The 21,422-nt window shown below is 32.3% G+C and overlaps 1 protein-coding gene across 1 annotated transcript in view; it reads left to right on the top strand.

Moving 5' to 3' along the window:
* Positions 1–21,422, top strand: part of LOC129806694 (uncharacterized) — a 174,939-nt gene that overhangs the window by 39,652 nt on the left and 113,865 nt on the right. The window contains exons 2-5 of the mRNA XM_055855464.1: positions 3,282–3,987; positions 13,450–13,557; positions 13,856–13,944; positions 18,062–18,163. Coding sequence (XP_055711439.1) covers positions 3,365–3,987; positions 13,450–13,557; positions 13,856–13,944; positions 18,062–18,163 — 922 coding nt within the window. The 5' untranslated portion in view covers positions 3,282–3,364. The remainder of the gene's footprint in view (positions 1–3,281; positions 3,988–13,449; positions 13,558–13,855; positions 13,945–18,061; positions 18,164–21,422) is intronic.

The following is a 21,422-nucleotide window of genomic DNA, read 5'->3' as shown; positions in this document are numbered from 1 at the left end:
AAAAGCACTTGATATTAATAAATTAAAATTAATTTCAATAGCAATTTCAATAATTTGTAGAAATAGTAATTGATTTCAGTGAACAAATACTCATTTTAATTGAATATCTGAGCGATTCAATAGAATTTATATAGGGGAGACTGGGGCACATGTAACCATTTTCAATACATGCGAATTTGAGGTGATTTTCCAAGGACACCGTGATTTTTTGGAAAATATTTCTTAGCTCATGTTTTACCCTTGGGTATAGGCAATTCGTCGAGGGTAATGCGGATGCTAGAAAACAATTGAGTTTTCCATAAAAATAAAATTTGTGTCCCTGTGCATTTTTCTCTTTTCACAAAATACCTGGGGTAGAAGTAACCACTTTCTGGGGAGGATGTAAACACCTTTTTTCCCACCCTTGAAATTAACTTTGCACCACTTTCGATTATTTTAATTACTTAAGAGATATATAAAGACTGTATATTTTTCAAAAAATCATGACACTTTTTACAAAGAATAATTAAAATAGCAAAAAAACTAAAAGCATGCATATCAAAGACATTTTTCAATGGATTTTCCCCATATTTTGACATCATGTGACTTTTTATTTAACATAGCGCCACCAATTTTTTTCGTAATCTATGAATTATAGATATTTCGCATGAAGGTCAATTTCCCGCTCTTACCTACTCATTTTGTGAAATTGAAATTGCCTGGTTACATCTACCCCAAATGCTGTTTTCTGACCAATTATTAATTCTTTTGAAATAATGAGAATCTCAATTTGTCTAGTAAATCCATAAATATAATCCTAAAAGATGTAGGAAAGAACTGGTATTGCTACATTTCGATTATTTTACACAGTTTTTAATTTCCAGGTGGAAATCCAAATTACCAAAATAATTGAAATATCAACATTTTCGGGAAAAATGATTTTTATTTTTAAAGTATTAGGATTTTATTGACCAATTCTTCTGTGGACATACATCCCCATGGTATCTATGAATGCTTATGGGTTTTATCCTCTGGAGTCTTAAAATTAATGAAAAAAATCACAGTGTTTACAACTACCCCAGATTACTACTGCCCCAGTTCCCCCTATGCATTGTATCTTTATAAAATCAACCTGAGGACTAATTTTTGAAACTCTCACTCGCACCCGCGAGCTCTTTAGTGGCCGAGAGAAATTGACTCGCACACCCCGTATATTCAAATCCTTCTGTAACGACTTCTTTATAACATAAAGTAGTTGTTGCACGTACTCAAGAATTTCCGGGGTGTGCGAGTCAATTTCTCTCGGCCACTAAAGAGCTCGCGGGTGCGAGTGAGAATTTCAAAAATTGGCCCTCTGGAAAATTACAATGTTTTCAAAAGTTTAGGCTGAAATATAGCCTAAACTAAACTCTGCTTTTTGCTTTTTTTCTATATTGCAGGCTGATCGGCAAAATATTACTCCCTCCGTTCCAAAATAAGTCGTACGTTTGGGAAAAATTCTTGTTCCGAAATAAGTCATACATTTGGGAAAAATTGCGATTAAGGTAAAGTTTGTTGGTAAATGTTTTGTGTATCAACAATTATCTCTTGTAAGGAACTATTGCTAATGTCCAGAACTAAAATTGGGGATCAGTCTTGATGGTATGTTGAGGAATGAATGTCTTAAAAATATCTTATTTTTGGCGTTTTATTTCCAATCTAAAATAGGTTCAGAATGGTGAGAGATACAGACTTGGGACCTTCTGGGGACCCCCCATAAGTTGACCCTGGAACCATTAATATGTCCTTTATTTTGCCCCCACCCCTCCCCTTCCCCTTCAAAATCATAATTTTTGGGATTGCTCGAAAACACGTCGTGCGATTTTTTTTCAATTCTGGATATGTTTTAGAGAAACATATAAATGGCCCCAGGGTCAACTTATGGGGGGTCCGCTGAAGGTTCCAAGTCCCTGTCTCTCACCATTTTGCATCCAGATATTCGAACACATAAAAAAGAATGTTTTTTTATTGCTTATTCTTCAAAATTTGAGCAATAAAAAGTGTCATATCGGTAATAACTGTTGAGTTCTACTTGTGCATACTAAAAATTTAGAACAAATTCTAGACTGTAATGTTAATCACAGTCCATCTTGTAGTGGTTGACTATCTACCGGAGCTCTTTGAAAAAAAAACGCGAAAAATGGACAACTTCAACATATCGATTCCTTACCTACCATTGTGATAGGATCCCCATATTATTCCTGAACATGGAGGATAGTTCATACATAAGATATTTATAAATAACAAAAACATTCTCTGAAACCATTCCTTAATCCCTAATTTTTCGCCAAACGTACGGCTTATTTCGGAACGGAGGGAGTATGATATATTTCTGAGTCCATTTCTGTAATAAATTCTTCATTATTTGTATAATTGCTGTATTCTTGTGTCTGGTCAAACTTCGAATTTATACTGTAGGGGAAAGTACTCTCCCTTCGAACGTTCATTCCTTCGAATAATGTGAATTTCCTTTTAATTTTGCTAAAAGACTAACACATTTCTATTAAATATTAGTTAGCTTATTATCAATTATTGATAATTATATGATAATCATGTGTAAGTATCTTAGGAAAAGTCAAAGAAATTCATAATATTCGAAGGCATGAATGTTCGAACGGAGAGCACTTTCCCCTACTATTGCGGACCAATCCGGCAAATCGAGTAGTAGAAGAAAACTTCGAAGTTTGAAAGTTCACAATACTAAGTTATTCTTTTTCATTTAATTTCAGTACTGAATATGTTATAAATTTAAAAAAAAGTGCACCTATTTATCAAGGAAAATTTAGTTCTTTTTTAATTTCATCAAAACCTTGTCATTTGTGTTCATGTTTACATTCGTCAGATACTGATTCTGAATGTAAGCTATTCTGTCTGAGAGTTTATTCCGGGTCTGAGTTTTTTTTCTTCAAAGTGAATAAAAATGCACTTGTGAATAAATTAGGGTGTTCTTCAGCAGCCCTGGGATTTAAATTAGAAAATCAGCACTGTCATCAAACAAATCGTGTGAATTATTCATTGGAGTTTTCTGCAACATTTGAATTTCGTAGGAATTAATTAAGAAAAATCAGCAAAAGTTTAAAATTGTAACTTTTTATAATGCATAGAACTCTCACAGCTCTAGAATGTATTTTTCACCCCAACAGTCCTCGGGCTTTTTTTTTGTATCCTACTTCTGGTACTTTTTCCCTCTTCCGTATATCAATTTTAATGAAATATACTTTGCCTCTTAACGTGAGTGTGTTTTTTTCTACTTTTCCTCGCAGGTTTATTTGAGGTGCTGCACAGATAGAGAAAGAGAGGGAGAGTATAAAAAGAGCGTTGGGATATTTAAAATGCTTGCCAACGAATGATACCTCCATCAACAAATTTGATCCCTTACCCACCGCATTTGCTGTCCATGCCATCATACCTGTGGACTCTGCTTCTAATGGCTATTCTCATAGCCAGGCGCAGCGGTGTACGGGCTCAGCAGCAACCGCCGAATCAACACCAGCAGCAGCACAATTTATGTGGTGGCTATTTAAATGGAACACAAGGCATTATTCAGACTCCAAACTTTCCCAATAAATTTCCCGTTCCAATTTCCTGTGTCTGGATTATCGATGCATCCAGCAATCCTTCAATCAATGTATCCATTGTCATCTACTTGACGCAGATGTATGCCTTGAATGGTCTCAAATTTACTGAATACATGTACTACAGTGCCGATTACAAGGTGCCCAGTCATCAGACATTTGAGATCAGCGAAGACAATGTCACTCAAGTCACCTGGCTCAAATTCAGCAGCCCATATCTAGAAGTTAAATTTACAATGCACACCATCCATGGGACCCACCTGAGAGCCCTAGACCGTCTCCTAGATGTCTATGGCTTCAATATTACCTATGAAGTGGGTTCAGTTAAAACTTACCAATGCAACGCTTTAAAGTGTCGGTTCCTTGGTCACTGCTACGCAACACAGAATTTTAGGTGAGTTTTTTCATTTTAGTCCATGAAAGAAAATTTTCGATCTTTTGTACGTTGATGATGCATTTTGTTTTCAAAAGTGGGCAGTAGCCTTAACGTAATAATAATGTAATACAGGCTTCAGACATAATGTCCTAGATGCACTTACAGTTTAAGCCGATAGACGACTTAGTGGGAAACTGATGGGAAAGTTGTCTAATCATTATTTTGATTAAACCGTTGAAAATTTTCCGTATAGATTACAGTGGTGCTTTCTAAGGGCAAACTCCGTCCGGATGCGTCAACACTATTTGTGGAGTTTTTAATCCAAAATCAAAAACTACCTCTTCTACATTTTTCTCTATAATTGGAGAAGAGGCAATTTTTCATGTTGGGTAAAGACTCCACAAATAGTGCTGACGCATCCGGACGGAGTTTCCTCTCCGAAAACACGATTTTGATTATAATTACGTTAGGCTATCTCTCGGTTTAAGTCGTAGGTATGTATGTTCAGCACATAAGCTTTAGCCATATATGCTTTAATTTCTGTAATTTTTTATCAAACTAGATTTTTTGGAAAATTTAGACATATTGCTCGGTATTTGAGTTTTCGAATGATACAGAAGCTGGACTAGACCTCTTGTCTGAAACCCATATAAGACTTACCACTGTACTTATTATAGAAAAAATAGAGCTTATCACCATGTGATGCCATTTTAATCATTTATGCTATACCAAATGTATCAAATGCTACACAATTAATAAAATTTTAAAAATGAAAAAAATATCATTACAATGTATATAAATTAATATAAGTAAATAGCCTTACGCTCTATTATAAGTGTTGAAAAATCGACTTTGAAGCGCTTTGAGTAAAAAAAACTTTTATGAATTTGGCTGTTGCTCATTATCGAAAGTATTGATATTAAAAAATTAATTGTCTGTAAATATAAGAAAAATGACAATTCGAATTTACGTCATTGAGCTAATTAAATTATAATATAAGTTATTAATGTGGTAATAACGTAATAATTTGGATTACGGGAGTTAGCTCAATCAGAAGTACTTTTAGTTACTTCTTTAGTTACTTCTAGTTACAGTAGTATATACACATTATTTTACAATTATCAACATATAGAAAATAAGCAGCTAGGCTGACTGTACCTTTGAGTATAGATCTATTGACAATTCCTTGATTAAATCTTTTGGCAAAATCTTTTTGGTCAGTATAAAATTAAATATGGTCAGTAAAAAACTTTTAAAAAAATCAGAACAAATTAAATTTGGTCAGTAAAAAGTCAAATTTGGTCAGAAAAAAATAAAATTTGGTCAGTATAAAAACAAATTCGGTCGGAGAAAAGTAAAATTTTGTAATAATTTAGTCAATAAAAAACTAAAAGGAAATCAATAAAGGTTAAAACTGACCAAATGGCTTTACTGACCAAATTTGATTTTTTACTGACCAAAATATTTGTTGATAAAATTTGATTTTTTATTGACCATATTTTATATTTTATTTTTTACTGACCGTATTTTATTTTTTACTGACCAATTTTGACTTTTTACTGACCAAATTTAATTTTTTACCGATTTTTCTTAAAGTTTTTTACAGATCATATTTAATTTTTTACTGACCAAATTTTATTTTTAACTGACCAAGTTTTATTTTTTACTGACCAAAAACCTATATGCCTTATATATATAGGTTATATATAACCTATATAACCTTGAACCTATATGCCATATCCTGAACTCCCAAACGAATTATGTTATCTTATAAAAATTTGATTATTATTATATTATTAATTTTTGACTGGATCAAATTCAAAATTTTACCTGGGAACGTTTAAAAAGTGACACAACGAATATACGTTCCTGTGTGTGTCGAAGGATCGACAGGTACAAGTGTCTAACCTAGACTTTCTTGGATCTCCTAATACTATTGTGTTAGGGACAAGCGATTAGAAAAATTAATTCCATTGATTTGTATTCATTTTATTTATTCACGTTCAAAACTAAAGACTAAAACATTTGTGGACAATAAAGTATTCTCTACTGTGTTCAATAAAAATATAAAAGTGATCGCAAATTGCTTTAAACTATGTGAATAATGCTACACAACTAATGTGAATAATCATTTTACCATTTTTATGTACGGGAAAAATGTATTTATTTGTAAATTGAAAATTTATATTTATTGACAAAGTATTTAGTGTTTTGCGTGGCTGGCAATTGAGTGAAATTCAATCGATCCAAATTTTACCTCTAAACGGAAATCATATATAATTGTCTCCTTCTGTCAAGTGAAAATTGAAATTGAAATTGTGAAATTGAAAATGAAATTGCAATTTAAATTTTCATTTGACAGAAAGAGACAAATTTACATCTGATTTCAGTTTCAAAGAGTAAAACGTAAGATTTCAATCGATTGAATTTCACTCAAAGAAAAATATGTGCCAGTGACGTAAATAATGATTTTTCGGATTTTATTTTAGTACTCTTTACTGATCGAGTTCCATAGACAAACAGCCGTATACCTACATATCATTATAATCCCTCGATTTTACACCCCCAAAATTTCTCCACATTCCACCTCCGGAAGGCCAGTTGTCTCAATATATTTCCACATTTCAGACAATTTATGAGAAATGATGTCACGCTATTTGTTCGTCTGTTTGGCAGCTACCACGCTTAGAAGTCAAACGGTTAGAGATAAAGATTTGGGATCTTCGGGGGTACCCCCATAAATCGATCCTGGGATCATTGATATACCCCTCAATTCCTGCCCCTTCCTTTCCGTGCCAAAGCCATAATTTTGGGATTGCCCGAAAACGCGTAATGCGTATTTATCAATCAAATTGTATTTCATTTAGGCTAGTTGGAAAGGTCTTGGAATTTCTGACAAGCACGAAAGCATTCCCATCTGTTAAAGACCGGTAATCATCCAGTTTATAACCGGAAATCAATTGTAATTTCTATAAGCTATCTTGTGGGATGTTTTGAAACATCTATGACTCGCTGATTTATAATCTTATGTAATTTATACCGTTGATTGCGAAGGAAAATTTGCGAAATAATCAATCTGAGAAAATTTCGTTTGTTCTTTATAAAATGGCCTAATAGAATCTGAGTCGTTTAAAGTTCAGTTTTCAAGGTTTTTGACATCCATACTGACTGCCTTTACTAGCTTCTTCAATTCAGACATACTTCTGAAATCACAATAAATATATTGACAATATGTCAACATTAAGTTCTAGTCAAACCAGTCAAACAGTTGCTTTGACTGACAATTTCACCAAAAATATATCCACGATTTAGTTTATTTTGACACAAATTTTGCATTGACGTGGAAAATACGATCCACATCACGATTCATAAAATAACATAATATAAATCTTCAATAAAGCTGCTATTTTATTGCGGTGTAAAATACTTTATGAAAAGTCCATTTAGAAATATTTCGTAAATATGCTATTTAGATCTTTATTGGTATTTTATTGAAAGGCTGGAGAAGCGTTTCAGGATAAAGAACCCAAAAATATATATTTCTAGGAATAGACCTATATGTATATTGATTATTTAGGTCTTGCGAAGATTTTTGAATGGAACAGGAAATAACAAAAATCTCAGTCAATTCTGACAGAGAGAAATATTAATAGGAAAAATGGGACAAATTTAGAAAACATATATTCGAAATAGATTTGTCAGGTGATTGCATAAGTTCGTGTGCTTAAACTTTCAACAGATGAAATTTAAAAATAGTGGATGAATAATCTATGTTCTTTACAATTGCATATAAGGTCGTATATTTATTGTAATTTCGATGGCTAAGGATAAGACTCGAATAACTCCAATTTTCACAAAATTAGTCTTTTTCGCTCTTTGGGTACAAATATATTCTCGAAAATATTGGTTTCTTAACTCTTTCCGGACCGCAGCATATGCTGCAAGCCAATTTTACAATTTTTTAATCAAAAATGTCTAAGCTCAAGTATTAATTGAGGTCCTACAAAAAATATCTCACATTTAGATATTTTTATAGTTTGTAATCATCCAAAAGAATCGGATTTTTATCAGTTCTGAACAATTAAAAAAAAGATTGTTTTTCATAGAATATTCATATGCTTCTTTGGGTACTAGAGTCCCAAAGAGACGAAAGAGTTAAGTCGTAAAAACCCTGTAAGGCGATATGGGGCAGCCTATAAGTGGGGCACCTATTCTTATATATAATTGAGCTTTATCATGACATAATTTAGCTAAACAAAGAGATTAAGAAGCTAAATTACATTATGATATTGTTCAGTTCTATTTAAACATCCCAAGAAAAATCCCATTTTCAAAGCTACCCCATTTTCAAAGCTACCCCATTTTCAAAGATGCCCCATTTCCCCCTACTTAGCATATAAAATCTAAGCTTCAAATCGCTCTCCTGTATAATTGACCATTTTTGAGTTGTCCGAGTTGTATTCTGAGCTATCGGTATATAACTTGTGTTTGATAGCATGTGAAATAATCGGAGATGAACGTATATGCAGATTTAAAACGTACATAAATAGCATCAATAACACTCATTATGTGTAGCAGGCAACACTCGCTTTCTTTTAGTGTGACTTATCTTCCGTTCCACATGACATTCTTATATTCCATCGCAGTTATGTTCAAAGATAAATATCATAAATACCAGCACGTTATCGATTTACAGTAAATGCACAACACATCCTGAGAATTTTTTCTAAAAAATATGTGACCACAAGCATTCAATATTATCTCGCTCATGATATTCAAAATTTACAATGCTTCTTAAATGAAAAATAATATTCATAAAAAATTTATGTGTTCCCAGAAACAAAGGAGAAAAATTAAGATTCTTTATTGTTTTTTTTTTGACAAGAAATATCTTAAACTCTATAGTCCTTATAGTAATTTTCATTCAATAAAAGCTTTAATGTTAAGATGTCAAACATAATTCTCTCAACAACTTCCTGTGAGCAAATATAAAAGAACACGACCGAATATTTGACTAACAATTTAAAACATGGGCGTATGAGTTTAGCTAAAGATTTAGACAATGTCTGGAGGAAAAGATTGCGAAGATTCTAAGAAAAATAAACGCGAAATGAAATATTTTTTTATATAAAACATGCAGAAGGTAATCAAAAGAGGAAGTTTATTGTAATCTGTACGACATTAAGTAAACTTTGCTGGAAGATATTGTGAGTGACAATATTGCATGGACCGAAGGAACAAAAAAAAAAGAACATACCATCGTCATGTTTGTAAATGTGTTCTTGCTCCTTGTTCCGCGCCATTCATTCACATTCACCAACAACTTAGTATTCATCATGTTGGATGAGAAACTTTTTTTTTCTCCTTACCAATGTAACCTCTCAAAAATTATAATACTCGAATGCGACACAAGAGGATTTCTCAAAAACATTCCTCCCCATTCTCCTTGTCCTTTGTGTTGGTGAAAAATTTTCATTCTGGGTCAAACTTTTCCTATTCGACTTGAAACGATAAAAAGTCCATCATTGTGGAACAAAAGCGGAGCAGCAACTCATATCATATGAGGGATGAAACTCGTGTTGACGCTACTGTACATCATAAAATCAAGGGAATTTATACTGAAATTAAATGCGTAAGATTCAGGCAACATGAAAATTTCAAAGTACATTCACATTGTTCGCAAATGAAAATAGTATTGTTAGAACTTTGTAATTTATACAGACAGAATTTTGTGCCATATCATGGAAGACTGAAAGTATAATTTTAGTTACATTAGGCAACTCCTAGACATTCTTACAGACAAGTTATTTCTGTAAATGGTAGAAATAGCCACTGAAAAGGTCAATTCTCCAGAAACTGGCATTTCCCAACATTTGAAGGAATAAAAGCTCTGAAAAAACGGAATGTTCTTTCACTTTACTAAACCACCAGGCGTCACCATTTTGATCAAAAAGTTAATTTAATTTTGATTTTAAAATTTAAGGTTTATGATCCACTTCCACTAAGAAATATCTTGAAGAATTTTTGTTCAAAAATTTACAATCACATATGAAAAACGGTGTTTTTATGAGGAAAAGTTTAATAAATTTGTTTTTTTTCGTATCACTGAGAAAAAAGTGGGTGCGATTAACTTTTTTCCTAACAATTTTAACACTTTGTAAGTGTAAAAATAAAAAAAACACCTTTAATTTTACACCTTCTTAAGGGTAAAATTAACATGAAAAAGGCTAACGTTAACCCCTAATACACCTAAAAAGCATCATATTTACACCGATTTCTTTTTTTCGACCGACTTTTTCGTATTTCTTTCACTGATAGAGCTTATAAATAAATTTTGTGAACAGTTTTGACAGCGCGAGCAGCGCCATCCATCAAGTTTTCTTCTGACATATGCATGTCAGTGTATTGCGAGCTGAGCGGATACCCATAAAAATAACTCGACAGCTTAGAACATAAAACGAATAACTCGTTCTCGCAATGACCAACTTTAAGGATTTTTAAAATTTGAAATTCCTATAACTTTGGGTATAATTAAGATAAGATTTTGCCAGGGGTCAGTTCTCCATTTCGGATTACCGATGCATCCAGGCCACAATTGGGCCACTTATGCTTCCCTATTGGTATTCCATTCCTTCTTATCCCCCGATACGGGTAGCCGCTGCTATATCACAGCAGTTCATCTCGGTTTGTGTTTGGATCAGTGACAGTGAATATTTGTATCGACTAAAGTATCACTTTCATGTCGAATCTAGTTCTCGTACCAGCCTCCATTGTCTTTGAGCGGTTCATTTATGCTAATGTGCATCATTGGCATTACTATTTATTTATTCACTGAACGAATTCAAAGCCGATATGGCATGAGAAATCTTTTTCTGCTGCTGCTCAGTCTTGAATCCGAGACATCACAGTAATAATAATAATTAGGAAATAACTAACTTTCCGGTGTAATATTCACAGGGAAGGTAGAGGGTGCCAAGGAGTATCCTAAAAGCGAAAAAAACGAATTTTGCAAAAAATCGACTTATTCGACTTATATTCTAACAAGTCGAACTTATTTTCGTTTCACAGTGAAGGTTTTTTTTTTTTGAGATGAAGTTCAAGTCAGAAAGCGTGTCCTACCTTCAGCCAACATAAGCTTCGGACACATTATTTTTATCTATGTTCTTAATGGACTTGATTTGGATCAAATTAATTAAAAACGTGATATAAAAGATGAGTTGTTTAAAGTTTCAGACGTTCGAAGGTAGCGTACTTTCCCCTAATTGTGGTTCCTTAGAAATGAAAAGTAGTAAGTGCAGTGAGTCCCTATGTATGGGATACAGTTTTCCCAGAACTTCGATTTACAGTAGAGGAGAGTAAAGAATCATAAATGCGTTGAAAAATTATCGTTGTACTTTGAAGTGGTAATGATTAGGGTAAAAGAAACACGTCTTCGACAGGGAACCCCCCTTTCGAAACTTTAAGTCAAGATATTAAAATTTATTTAATGTAACTAATTATATACAATTAAGATAGAATTTTTTTCTATTCTGGCTTTCTTATAAAGAGAAGTGTTCAAATGGCATGTTCTAATTGCTACTGGAAAGGTGTCAACAAGTTCTTAATGTGTTAATAGTTGTTCCTTTCACCCTGCAATTTGCCCTCACTATCACTTGCACTACTTCAATTTGCGCATCAAACGATTAAAAATATCCTTTAGCAGTGATTTCTCGAAGGTTTCGACTGCTTCTATTTATTTTTACCAAGAAACTAAATCAACACAATCAAATTTATGATCATGAGACTTTCGGATTCAAGAGTGAGCTTTTTGGCAAACTTTTGTGAATTGAGAATTACAAAAATGTGAACATTTTTTTCCATGAATTGGCCGATAATTCTTATAAATTGGTTAAATTCAATGTTTAATTGAACAATTGAAACAAACCAAACGTTTGTTCGTCCCAAAAGTGCAGTTGATACATAGTAATTTCTATCCACCAGGCGCCTCCATCTCGATCAATAAATCACTATTATCTCAAATCTGCAGTTTCTAAAAATGATTTTGGCACAACTAGCCTTTTACTATGATTATGCGAAACGTTAAAGAACTTTAAATTCTATCGAAAGTATACCTTAATTTCAAGTTTGAATCAAAATTTCAAATTACCCGGCGTCTCCACTTCAATATAATACGAATTTATATCGATCGGTGGATTCTTGTAAGAGAGTTTCAGCAAAATTACGTAGAATCTGTAAAATTATATACAGTGCTACAGAAGATTTAACTTTTACGCAATGGTAAATTGTTTAGATTTACTGAGAATTTCAGACTACCAGGCGCCTCCATATCCAAACGAAAAACGAATAATAAATCAATATTGGAGCTTTTAAGTACGTTTAGTCATATCTATCTAAAATAATGCTTATTTATATCTTTTAAGGAGAATAAACTATATTGGCTTTCGTAAATTATTTAAGTTTATTTAGAATTACAAACTACCAGGCGTCTCCATCACTGTAAACCACAAATGTTAGATCGTTATTAGAACTTTTACAGAACGTTCTGTTATAACTAGCCAAAATAAAATAAAAATTTATATCATTTACAAAGATTAGGCCATATTGGCATTTACAAATACTTATTTACTCAGAATTACAAAATACCAGGCGCCCCCATCTTCATAACCTATGAATATTAACTAATTAATTAGATCGTCATTAGAACTTTTATAAAACGTTTTATCATAATTAGCTAAATAAAATGAATATTTGTGCTTTTTGAAATCATTAAATTATATTGACATTTTATATTTATTTTTACGGCGTTATCACACTTGCACATTAAAATTTTAATGTGATTCACATTAATTGTCACTTGTGAGCGTCCAAATATGTTATTTGTGTCTTTGAGTCACTTAATATTTGGGGTTTTTCTATATATTGATAAAGAAGTGGACTTGGCCTGCAAAAATAAGTTAAAATTTATCTAAAGCATAAATATTTTTCACATTAAAAAATTAAAGAGAAAATAGCAATAATTTTTCGCATTAATGCTATGAATCAATTTATATAAAATTTTGCGGGCAAAGTCTACCTTTTTATCAACAAATAGATCAAATTTTGCATATAAAATGACTGAAACACACAAATTACACATTTGGGCTCTCACCAGCGACAATTAATGTGAATCATATTAAAATTTTAATGTGCAAATGTGATAAAACAGTTAGGGTTTTTAGATATGCTCTGAAATTTAAAATATTCAACGCTTCCATTTTACTGAATTATTTAGATTATCAGAGACATTATATGAGTTTTTGTTCCTTAGATATAAGAAATTAATTTACAAATTTCGGGAAATACTTTCGTTGTATACATAAAAGTTATGAATTTAGGTAAATTTAGAAGCTGAAATATTCAATGAAAGTTACCACAAATTCGCAACATAAATTGTATCATAACAAAACTAATTTTTCATCTTTTATCCTGGATAAATTTCAGTGACTACTATTGTTCCTGCTTCCCCGGTTTCAGCGGCACAGATTGTGGGTTTGGGCCTCTCTGCAAAGAGTCAAACAGAAGCTTCTGCGAAAATGGTGGGATTTGCAAGTAAGTTGAAAAAGATATTACCCTCAGTTCAATGCAAAATTGGACCGATAAGACTTGATGCCTCAGACATTCCTTCTCCTACCACCTCCATAAGTTAGCAGTCTCTATTTAGACTTGATGAATTACTCAACAAATCCACCTAACTCATAAAATTCTGATTTGCATGAATACAACATTAGTCCAGATAGAAAACACCACGTAAACTTTGTGAATCCAGTTTGATTACCATTTAATGCTCTCTTTTCGCGATTCCACCCATGGTGAAAAAGCAAATTCATTATCTGTATTTATTTCACAGACACATTGGAGATGCGGCAGTTACGTGCCTGTGCCCTAATGGATTTAAGGGGAATAAATGTGATGTGCCAGAAGTTCATTCAGTTAGTGGTGAGTTTTATTTTCCATTTAATTCCCAAATGATCGATAATTGGATTGTAATTGACCTGTAAAATGAGTTCATTAGACCACTACGGACATATAAATTGCTCACGACATACACAGAAAATCACAAATTTGTTGAAGTGCATTCAATTGGAACTAAACACGGTACGAATTTCCGAAAAATAGCAATCAATACCAATCATAAAATCTTCCAATTGTATGAATTTCTTTTTGGGTTTCTCTACCGTATTCGATGAAATTAAATTTTTTATTTGATTGAACTGAGGTTCTTTATATGGTTTTTGGTTATTCTACTTTCAAATCTTCACCCATAAAAGGCTACCTTAATAAAAAGAATTTTTCCAATAAAATGAGATTAGATTTTCTTCACACCGTTAGAACGGCAGCAAAACAATATTTTGTGAAATATCAACCTTCATGATGGTCTACATTTTACAAACAAATACACATCTGTTATAGACTGTAATTTGAGTTCTAACATTACGACCAGATTCCCAAAAATTTACAAACTTACTGCAATTTATATTATTAAATATTTTAATAACACAAATTTATATAGCTCAGACTCTTGGTAACAATAAAATAAAGTTATTTATTATAAATTGTTGAACAAACCAACGAACATCGAGAATATTCTGAGAGCAGTTAGACGAGATACTTTCAATCAGACATGTCATTTCCTGTTTTTTGCTAAGATTCTTTACAATCTCAGCTTTTGTGGTCCTAGGTGAAATCCGGCCTCGTCAGATCGGTCTCAAATTTTGGATTAATTCGTTTTGATACTCATAGATCACGAATATCATATGTGACAAAAATAGATTTTCGTAGTCGTCCCGACCTGTCCCGTTCGTCCGTTCGTCGTACAATCACTTCTGAGGAGAGAAAGGACAGAAATACCGATAAGCGCTTTCGGTTATGCTTAAATGACAATTGATTGATAGCAGATGATGATCTCAGATCCAGACCCCTCATCATCCCTACCCTCTTCTACCATTTTGGAACCACGAAAACCTGGTTTTCTCAATAACACAGCCCCTACGACATCGATTGGTTTCAAATTTTAGTATATTATAGCTGAACCTAAGAGCTTTGAATTAAAAAACATAAGCCAATTCAACATCCCTTATCCGAGCTATAGAGGTCAAAATTTTAATATTCAAATGACCATAACTCCGGTTTAAATTGTCAAAATCTGAGAAATTTTGGTGTTTTTGAAAGCTCTTGTGGAATACTACAAATTTTTTAATAACACAACTTTATCCGATTTAATCAAAAATCTGATTAACCGAAAATCGATTTTCGAAAATTCCCTCTCGAATATTTTGAAACCTAGTCTATTCTTTTCAATTTTAGTATCTTATAGCTGAAATCGAGACCTTTCTAACGATGGATCGCCCTCGTTCCCCGATTTTTCAGGTTTATGACTCTGGCACACCTTTTGGAATCCGAAAAATTTCATAAAGTATAAATTGATTTCTCTTAATTTCTCAGTACTCATTAGGCCTCAACATTGGGCTGAACTAAATTTAATTTTGTGTAATGTTCAAAAAAGAAAAAGTGTGCGAAAAAGTAGGTTAGACATATTAAAAGCTTCTAAGAAAGAAAGGAATGTGAATTTTGACTTTATGAAATTTTTGTGAAAGGCATTATGAAGCGGTCTCGATGAAATTTAAGTGTTTTGTATTTAAGATCAAGACCTTTCTAGCGGTAGATCGCATCCGTTCATACTGAAATTTTCACTTAAACATTTTAAAAATTTATTCATTTCAACCTCATTTCCTTAACACTTTTGAAAAAAACTTACTCTTCAGAGAATAAGATTATTCAAAGTAGGTCCATCTAAAATCAGAAAACTAGATATTCTCTTTTACCTGATGAGTTAAAGTCGTAATTGGACGGTGTATTTTTCATTTTCACGATAACAAATTTTATTTCAACACGAAACGTGGTAGAAAATATACCGAAAATGATATAAGATTCTTCTAAAAATCGAAATTTTCACAAATTCACGGTTTAGGTATGAGTCTAACTCACAGATAATACGAAATATATTTTTTGACTTCAAATGAACCTGCTTTAAATTAATCTTGTCCACAGCAATGTAAATTTTTCCAAAAAACTCTCCGAAAATCAGGTCTCAATAGTTGAATTTTTAAAATCTTTTAATGATAATTTTAGAAAATTAGTTTTAACGCAGTACTTTCATATGCATAAAGGTGTGAATGAGATTATTTTTTATATTCTGAGATAAAATAATTCAAGGTAAATAATCTGGAGAGACATGATAACTATTCGGTACTATCGACTGTAGATTCTGAAAAATTTAAACGATAGCAGGACTTCCTATAAATAGTAGATATATTTATCAACAGTCACATTCTTTTAAGAATGTCACAAATTGCCCAACAATGCGTAAAAAATCGTCATTCACTTAATCTAACAGATACAGATTTATCGATACTCTTGATTCGATTTTGGAATAACCTTTGATTTTTTTCTTAATTGTAGTTTTATGCCATGCCATTGAGGGCACTGAATGGGTGAATTGGTAGAACACTCGCTCTATGATGCAAGTGTCCCGGGTTCGAATCCCCTTTAGGTCACCAGGAATTTTTCTGGCGTTAAAGGTGTTCGAATTGCATCCAATGAGCTTCACTGCACTTGATTCCACGGGCATGAGACTGACAACCTCATTCCGTACAAGAAAAAATAATAATACATGTCTAGAAATCCCCTTGCGGGAAGGCCTTGTTCCTTCATGGAATGTTGTGCCAGCATTATTATTATTATTAACGATTCGATAGTATCGAAAATTATCATTCTACATTTGTATTTTTACTCTCCGTGACCCACGCATCCATTGACTACAATTTAGGTCTATTTTTAAATAAAAAAGTTGGAAAATTCTGAGACTTGTTGTGTTGACTTATGAAGAATGTATGTATGTTGATACATAAAATCTATTTTGGCAAAAATGAAAATGAAATGAAGGGGGAGTGGAGCACCTTTGAATTGGGGCAGTTTTAAAATCTGGCTTTTTAAACTTTTTTATTGAAATTGAGACATGTTTTAATGTATTTCAGCTTCAGAAGTGGTCTGAAGACTGAAGAGCTAAATTGTATAATGCGGTAATGTCAGGTTTCATTTAAAAATAGGAGAAAAGGTTTTATTCCAAAGCTGCCCGAAATAAAAGGTACCCCACTTCCCCCTATTTGGTTGTTTCACTTACTCCAGACTTCTTAGATCACCTAATATCTCCGGTTCCGTTTGACGAAATTTAGTAATCTTAAGTCGTAAACAACACTACAATTTGCTAGAACAATCAAGAATTAGATATTTCTTTAAATATTGTCTTTACTGTTGTGTTCATGCTTTTAACTTCTATTCGAGCATCTTCCCTAATGTGTAACTAATTAAATTTAGATAAATGGGGCAAGAGAAAGTTTTCAAGCTGGATTTTGTCCAAGACGTTTTAATCCTCTTATATACACAACTGCAAAAGAGAAAATATAAATATTTCTGATAGTACAGTTTTATTTGTTCTCACTTCAAAATTTCTTGCTCTAAATTATTTTAGAGGATTAATTCAATTTTTGGTTCTGTGTAGGGTTTAAAATCTCGTGTAATAAATGGATTAGTTATATGACCATTAAGAAGTGTAATTATGATAGCCAACTTTCAAATTATGCACAGCAGAGCACAAAAATTAATCGTTGAGTGATTTCCATACAATTTTCAGTTTTAACCCAACTGGTATAAATCATTCCTATCGCCAAGGGAGTGCGATAATGCATCTTTTTTGTGCCAACAAGAATTGCATGACTCTTTGCTATGAATTGCAAATTTAATTCAACATTGTTTTTTTTTTTGGTCCTATACTTGGTCTTATATATCCAAAATTACGGTGAACGAATAATGCTTTCAGAGAGAGTAGAATAATGTTATCAAGTTATTTCTTTTGAAGTGGAAAGTTAGATTAGAAAAACAAAGAAAGTCTCCTGGAGAGTCCAAAGTTGATGGGTCGAGAGGATTTTATGATTGTGATTTTCCATTTTTTTTCCATAGTTGTATTCTTATCCGGAACACTTGGCATTTCTTTCAGGTCAGTGTCGAAGTGAAAATGCTGACAGCTGCCATCGAGAATGTGTATCCAATGGCGGTGATGACAAATTTTGCAAATGTCGTGCCTCGTCAGCAAATTTTCGTAAGTATTACATCTTCTTTTTATGTCAAGTGATTCAACTTATTTTCCAATCGATTTTCCTTGAATGCATGTTCTTTCATGTTTCCCGCTCAATTTAACTTAAATTTGGTTCATTGGATTTGTTGAACTTTTTCATTCTCTCCTCCTCATCAAATGATTGCTACCCAATTCATTGTTTTTACTGTTACTATCATTTTTTATCCTATTTGAATGGGGTCTGACAAATAGTATAAAGAGAAAACAATAAATTTAGCCACAGTATTATTAATTGCCAGTTATTTGTATTTCAACTATTTTAAACAAATTGCTATGGATATATTTATCAATTCATCTCAAATATGCCAAATTCTCTAAATTGATATTTGCACCTGATGTTCCCCACAACCATCTATATTCCGAACTAGAAAACATATGTTCTCAACAATTAGCAATGGCAGTTTATGCTCTATAAAGTTGTTGCAAGTTGTTAACTAATTAACATTAAACTTTTGCAAATTAAACATGATCCACAAACATTGATATAGACTTGACTAGCGCTTGACTTTAGCACCACAAGATAAGTGAATTTGCAATTAGAGTTTATATCACCTCTACTATCCATCCATGACGGACTTTGTATGGCTATATTCGTTAATTAGTGAAACAGTGAAACTTACATGATATATTCAAAACCCATGCATACCAGTCTCCATCAAGAAATTCCATCTTAAGTACTGTAAAAAATATAGTACATGGTTGTTGGAGGTTTGTTAATCTTCCCAATTAAACCTTCCTGATTAGATATCCGTTTATTTTAGTGGAGTTTTGAAAAAAAAGCACTATACGACATTAACCAGCTGAGCTTGATTTCTTTTCCTACAGTCAAAAACACCCTCGGAGATGTTAGCCAGTATAGGGGAGACTGGGGCAAAATTTGTCAAAATGAAAATTTCAATATTAACTATTTTCTAAAATAAAAGAGACTGGGGCTTGAAATTTTTATTATAGATAGCCTTCATGAACCTTCTTAAACTTACAAAGTTTCAAGGGATTCGAGGAAGGATTAGGGTAAATTAAGCTAATTCAAAACCTGCTCCAAATGGAAATTTTTCGCCTTTTTCGCTACTCCAAATGAAAACATATTTCACGATAAATACAGTACTCTATATCACAGTTTTATTATTTAGTTAATTTTGCTCCAAATAAAGTGAAAATGCATTCATGGACACAAATTTTAATTTGTTAATTTCTCAGAAAAATTAAAAGTGCACCTTTTCACCATTGAATTTTTCATCGATCGACTATGTTTTCCAATGAAAAACACAATAAGATGATTATTGTTTATTCGCTTTGTTTAACATTTATGTCATATTTCTGGCTAATTTTACTTCAATTAAGTGCTAATTTTTATTGTTAACAGTACGTGAATTTTTCAAATGAAATAATTACCTATTTCGTGAAAAAAAGGGTTTTTCTTAAGTGTCTGCAAATGCTTCAATAGGAAACCCGGGAAAAATGATTTTTTTGGACAGATTTTCTTATTGTTCTATACGAGAAAGGAGAAAAGACCACGAATAAGAACAAATTCTGCACTCAAAAGCAACTCAACAAGGTTTTGAAAGCCTTTCGTCGCGGTTTCACTTACACTGTTTGTCTCCAATTAGAAACTTAACCTTGTCTCCATTTAGATTATTATGTTTCCAATAGAAGCATTTTACGCTCGCATATTTTTCTTGTATTTAAGAAGTTTTCAAATTATATCTAAAAAAATCACTAAACAGTAACATTCTAGAAGAGTCAACGAGCAAATTTATGTAATTGTCTTCAGAAAAAATATGAACTTAATGTGTTGAATCTTCTGTCAAAGTTAAAGCGTCTGGAAATGGTTTTGAATTAGGACATTTACCCTATGTAAAATTAAAAAAAAATAATGAAATTTTGAGCCCTATTTTGGAATATTTGGCTTACAGAAAATACCAATACTGATTAACTCAATTTAAGCACATTTCTCATTAAGATAGAGAAAAATTATCTGCGACAAAGTTGTAGAGGAATAAATTTCCTATAAAAATATGTCTAGGAGAAACTGGGGCACCACCAAACACGGGGTACCACCAAACACTGCGAGTTTTTAATCGGATATTGGATATCAGAGGATAAGACCGATTGGAATTTATAGGCACTATAGGGATGTTTGTCCACTGAAGGAATGGTCGAGATAGTCCAAGTAGTTTAGAAATAAAAATTAGTGTTTGGTGGTACCCCGTGTTTGGTGGTGCCCCAGTTTCCCCTGTTTGATATTTTTAACGTTTGCGAGAATAAAACGTCAGAAATTATCCGAAGACTGACAAAATTTGCCCCAGCAATTTTGAGAATCTTTACAAAATCGACTTTTAGAAAATAATTCGAAAATCACATTTCTTTCGAGATAGAGGAAAATAGTCTTCTGCAATGTTGTAGAGCAGTAAATTTTCTACAAGAATATGCTCATTATAAAACGTTTAAATTTTCTCAGAGCTCGTGAAAGAATTAAATATGCGTTTTGACAAGTTTTGCCTCAGTCTCCTCTACATTTGAAAATTTATTGTAGAGATTGTATCTGTAAATGGGATTAACATCATTTAGTCTAAGTATGAAATAATTTGTTCCGGAATACAAGTCGGAGTACGATTTCTTAAGCTGATTGAACATTCAATTTTGCTATTAATTCAAAATATTCAATTCTCTTCACATTACCGTTGTAAGACTAAAATTGAAAGTTCAATAAGAAATGTAATCTAAAAGAAACTATAATAAATTGCCTTACTCTTTGAAAAGTAAAATTTTTTGGGGAAAGTATTGGCAGTGAATTAGTAATTTGTTGTAAGAACTAAAGTACAGATCGTCAAGTTAAGTAAAATGCTTTATAACTTGCATCAAATATTGGTTCTAAACTATTTTCTTTTGATATTTATGAATATATATATTAGTAGTACAAATTAGCAGGTTGCAACCACAAACTGTGCAGATAGCATCGTTCATATCAAATTCAGATTAGGAACAGATCATCCAGGGAGTCCAATAAATGATACCAAATGATACTCTTAAAAAGTCGAATGATTGGTTGAACAATTTGGTTAAATTTGGATTTTTTTTGGAAAGGTATTGTAATTCTGAACTCGGCTGCATAGGTTTTATAGGTAATAAATCGTTTAGGTACCGATAATTGAATAATTTTTTCGGAAATTACTTTTTTTACTTGACTTGAAATTTGTTCCCGAACTAGAAATCAAACGATAGA

The sequence above is a fragment of the Phlebotomus papatasi genome, chromosome 3, assembly GCF_024763615.1.
Source record: "Phlebotomus papatasi isolate M1 chromosome 3, Ppap_2.1, whole genome shotgun sequence".
NCBI classification, from domain to species: Eukaryota; Metazoa; Arthropoda; class Insecta; order Diptera; family Psychodidae; genus Phlebotomus; species Phlebotomus papatasi.
This window is presented reverse-complemented; position numbering and strand designations above follow the sequence as displayed.